The 5,000-nt window shown below is 39.5% G+C and overlaps 1 protein-coding gene across 1 annotated transcript in view; it reads right to left on the reverse strand.

The window, feature by feature from the left end:
• LOC123509121 overlaps positions 1-5,000 on the reverse strand; it is a 16,478-nt gene that overhangs the window by 11,200 nt on the left and 278 nt on the right. Inside the window, exons 2-5 of the mRNA XM_045263267.1 lie at positions 3,543-3,782; positions 2,385-2,588; positions 1,549-1,728; positions 1,044-1,172 (exon numbers count right to left, since the gene is read on the reverse strand). Of these exons, the coding sequence (XP_045119202.1) occupies positions 1,044-1,172; positions 1,549-1,728; positions 2,385-2,588; positions 3,543-3,782 (753 nt within the window). The remainder of the gene's footprint in view (positions 1-1,043; positions 1,173-1,548; positions 1,729-2,384; positions 2,589-3,542; positions 3,783-5,000) is intronic.

Raw genomic sequence — 5,000 nt, forward strand, 5'->3', positions numbered from 1 at the left:
CCATTAGACCATTTTATTGACATTAGGAAGGGTGTATGGAGGGCAGAAGATTAATGGCCACAGTCTTCACTATTTTAACCCCTTCAGTACTGGGACACATTTTTACCTTGAGATTTGTGTACCATTAGACCATTTTATTGACATTAGGAAGGGTGTATGGAGGGCAGAAGATTAATGGCCACAGTCTTCACTATTTTAACCCCTTCAGTACTGGGACACATTTTTACCTTGAGATTTGTGTACCATTAGACCATTTTATTGACATTAGGAAGGGTGTATGGAGGGCAGAAGATTAATGGCCACAGTCTTCACTATTTTAACCCCTTCAGTACTGGGACACATTTTACCTTGAGATTTGTGTACCATTAGACCATTTTATTGACATTAGGAAGGGTGTATGGAGGGCAGAAGATTAATGGCCACAGTCTTCACTATTTTAACCCCTTCAGTACTGGGACACATTTTTACCTTGAGATTTGTGTACCATTAGACCATTTTATTGACATTAGGAAGGGTGTATGGAGGGCAGAAGATTAATGGCCACAGTCTTCACTATTTTAACCCCTTCACTACTGGGACACATTTTTACCTTGAGATTTGTGTACCATTAGACCATTTTATTGACATTACGAAGGGCATTTTAAGACAGTTTGACATGTTAATAGGGCATTTTAAGATGGGATGGCATATTTTTAAGGCATTTTAAGACAGTAGGGCATGTTTTGAGGCCATTTTAAGACAGATTGTGTACCATTAGACCATTTTATTGACATTAGGAAGGGTGTATGGAGGGCAGAAGATTAATGGCCACAGTCTTCACTATTTTAATCCCCCACATGAGTTTGTGAAGCTGTACAAAATCACCAAATAGTCACCACAAGGAATAGGGAAACACCTCCTAGTACTGAAGGGGTTAATGGTGTAATGGGGGCTGTAGTAATAGTTTAATGGTAGTTAATGGTCAATCATCCCTATACACCTAAATTAACAAGTTTTTCTAAATATTTCAAGCTGTTCCACCTTTTAATCCTTTCTCCACATACCTGCTTGGTGAAGGCCACAGGGAGGGGGTGGAGGTCAGGCAGGGGGGGGTCAGGGCAAGCTGGGTCAAGTAGGCTGGTCAGGTCAGAGAGGACATGACCTACTCTATCACAGGCCAGCGACACACACACCTACGGACATAGTGAGGGGTCAAGGTGTGTGTGTGTGTGTGTGTGTGTGTGTGTGTGTGTGTGTGTGTTTGGTTTCTCTTTCTCTTTCTGTCTCTCTCTCTCTCTCTCTCTCAAAAGGGAAGAAGAAGAAGAAGAAGAAGAAGAAGAAGAAGAAGAAGAAGAAGAAGAAGAAGAAGAAGAAGAGGAGGAGGAGGAAGAAGAAGAGGAGGAGGAAGAGGAAAAGAGTATATGTAAAATCTCTCTCTCTCTCTCTCTCTCTCTCTAACACACAAACACACAAACACACACAAACTTTCCCCCTTCCTCCCTCCCAACCACCCTCCTCTCTCTCTCACCCCACCCCCCTCTCTCTCACCCCACCCCCTCTCTCTCTCACCCTGGCCCCCACAAGACTCTCAGCAGCCAGGGCTCCCTCCACACACAGCCCCATCAGGTGGATACTGAGGGCCAGCAGGTGTCCATAATGCCACAGAGCCTCCCGTCGCCCTGCCTGGCACTGCTGGTGGCGGTGGTGGTGGAGGTGGTGTAGCAGGGTGGTGGTGGTGGTGGTGGTGGCCTGGGGGGTGGTAGGGGTGGTTAGGTTAGGTTAAGGAGATGGTGAGAGGGGTTTAGAGGGGAAGGGAGAGGGGTGAGAGGAGGGAGAGGGAGAGAGAGAGAGAAATTACCTTAAAAAATAGGTTAGGTTAGGGAAATTACCTTAAAATATGGAACAGGTTAGGGAATTTACCTTAAAAGTACCATAAAACACCACAAAACACCATAAAACACCACGAAACACATATAACACCACAAAAATACCTCAAAACACCACAAAACAACCCAAACACACCCAAAAACTCAAAACACTGCAAAACACAACAAAAACACCACAAAATGCCCAAAAACACCACAAACACACACAAAACACAACACACCACAAATGCCCAAAACACCACAAAACGCCCAAAACACCACAAAACACAACAAAACACCACAAAATACCCAAAACACCACAAAACACAACAAAACACACAAAACACCCAAAAACACCACAAAACACCCAAAAACACCACAAAACACCCAAAAACACCACAAAACACCCAAAAACACCACAAAACAAGCAAAACACCACAAAAACACTCCAAAACAACACAAAAACACCCCCAAACACCACAAACCACAAAACACACTAAAACACCATAAAAACACCACAAAACACCGTCAAACACATACCTGAAACAGCGGCCTTAACGATGACAGGTGTGTGAGGTTCTTCAGGTGTGTGAGGTGTGTGTGCAGGTGTGAGGCAGCCCTGGTCACCTCCCTGGCACTGGCACCCCCCCACACCACTAGTGCCTGGCTCACCTCCTCCAGCACCCCCTCCAGGCACCCCACCACACACCCCCATGCCACCGCCAGCCCCTCTCCCTCTCTAATCTGGGAGAGAGAGAGTGGGTTAGTATCGTACCTCTTGCTCTTTCTTTTTTAAATAATAAACTTTTTTTTTATCATATTTAAAAAAAACGTGAATTTTTTTTACTAATTCTCTTTCAAAAACTCAAAAAATTTTCATTATTTTCTAATTTTTAAAGAATACACAAATTTTTTTCTCATAATAATGAAGAAAACGTGATTTTTTTTCCACTCTTTCAAAACGTATAAAATTTTAAACCATAAACATCCATTTTTTAAACACTTTCAAAAACTCCAAACTTTTCATGACTTTCCTAAATTTTAAAACAACAAACATAAAATTTTGTCATCATTATAAAAAAACATGAATTTTTTCCAAACACTTTCAAGAAATGCCAAAATTTACACAACTTTCTAAATTTTAACCCACAAACACAAACATTTTTCTCATAATCATCAAAAAACAATTTTTTCCAAACACTTTCAAAAAACTCCAAAAATTTTCACAACTTTCCTAAATTTTAACCCACAAACATCAATTTTTTGTCCATTATCACAAAAAACCATGAAATTTTCCCAACACTTTCAAAAACTCCAAAAATCATCACAACTTTCTAAATTTTAACCCACAAACACAAAAATTTTCTCATTATCATCAAAAAACACAATTTTTTCCAAACACTTTCAAAAACTCCAAAATTTTCACAACTTTCTAAATTTTAACCCATAAACACAAAAATTTTTCTCATAATCATCAAAAAACACAATTTTTTCCAAACACTTTCAAAAAACTCCAAAAATCATCACAACTTTCCTAAATTTTAACCCACAAACATCAATTTTTTGTCCATTATCACAAAAAACCATGAAATTTTCCCAACACTCTTTCAAAAACTCCAAAAATCATCACAACTTTCTAAATTTTAGTCCACAAACACAAAAATTTTCTCATAATCATAAAAAACATGAATTTTTAACCTGCATCTCCTCGGAACACGTTTTGAGCGCATCGGTGACCTCTCTCAGCCTCTCCTTGACCTGCCCAGCCTTCTCCAGCAGTGCCGCGTCCTGTGTGACCTCCGCGGTGACCTGCAGGCGTCCACACAGCAGGTCACAGGCACCACTCAAGGTCTGGCAGTGTGTGGTGAGGGTAGTGGTGGTGGTGGTGGTGGTGTGTGGTACTCCTGGGAACAGCTGCCTCTCTCGGAGCTTCTGGATCTGGGAGGGGGGGGTGGTGGTGGTTATTTTTATTTTTTTTTTCATTATTATTATTATTTTTTTTTTCATTCCATTTTTACTTTTTTTTTTTAAGAATAGTTAGGTGGTGGTGGTGGTGGTGGTGATAACCTAACCTATATATTTTTCTTCATTTTTTTAATTTATTTACTTAATTTCATTCATATATTTCCATTTTTTATTTCAAGAAAAAATATTCAACTACTATTACTACTACTACTACTACTACTACAACTACTGCTACTACTACTACAACTACTACCACCATTACTACAACTACTACAACAACAACAGATGATACTAAGATAGCATGTGCAGTACAGGGTGAAAAGGACAATTACAGAATACAACGAGACCTGGACAGGCTGATAGCATGGGCAGACAGGTGGCAGATGGAGTTTAATTCTGATAAGTGTGAGGTTATGCATTTAGGTAAAGACAACACAAACTTTAACTATGAGATGGAGGGATGTTGGCTAGAGGCAGTAGAGGAAGGAAAGGATTTAGGAGTAGTGATAGACAGGACTATGAAATTTTCAAAGCAATGTTTAGAAGCAAGAAATAGGGCAAATAGGATCCTGGGTTTTATAAATAGAAATGTTAGTTATAAAAGTAAGGAAGTGGTGCGTAGCTTATATAATTCCTATGTTAGGCCCCATTTAGAGTATTGCATACAGGCCTGGTCACCCCACTATAGGCAGGATATCAACATGTTAGAAGCAGTTCAGAGAAGAGCAACTAGGATGATACCAGCATTAAAGCGCCTGGAGTATAGAGATAGATTAAAGGAATTAAACATGTTTTCATTTGAGAGGAGATGTATAAGAGGGATATGATAGAGTTATTTAAAATGTTCTCAGATACAAACTACATAGATGTGAGATCTTTCTTTACCTTAGAGGAGGAAATAGGACTAGAAATCATGGCAGGAAGATTAGAAAGCAAGGCTGCAGGTTAGATATAAGAAAATATTTCTTTAGTCATAGAGTGGTAGACTTCTGGAATGCATTGCCAGAGACGGTTGTAAATAGCACTAGTTTGACAATGTTTAAAAACAGATTAGATAAGCACTTAAATTTATTAGATTTATAATTATGTATAGCACTGCATGATAGTTTTTATAAGAAATTTACTATAGTTAAACAAGACATGATCCCCATGTATGGGGATCACAGATTGTAGAGGATTTCGCTGCAGGAC

Source organism: Portunus trituberculatus, chromosome 26 (genome assembly GCF_017591435.1).
Source record: "Portunus trituberculatus isolate SZX2019 chromosome 26, ASM1759143v1, whole genome shotgun sequence".
In the NCBI taxonomy this organism is placed as follows: Eukaryota; Metazoa; Arthropoda; class Malacostraca; order Decapoda; family Portunidae; genus Portunus; species Portunus trituberculatus.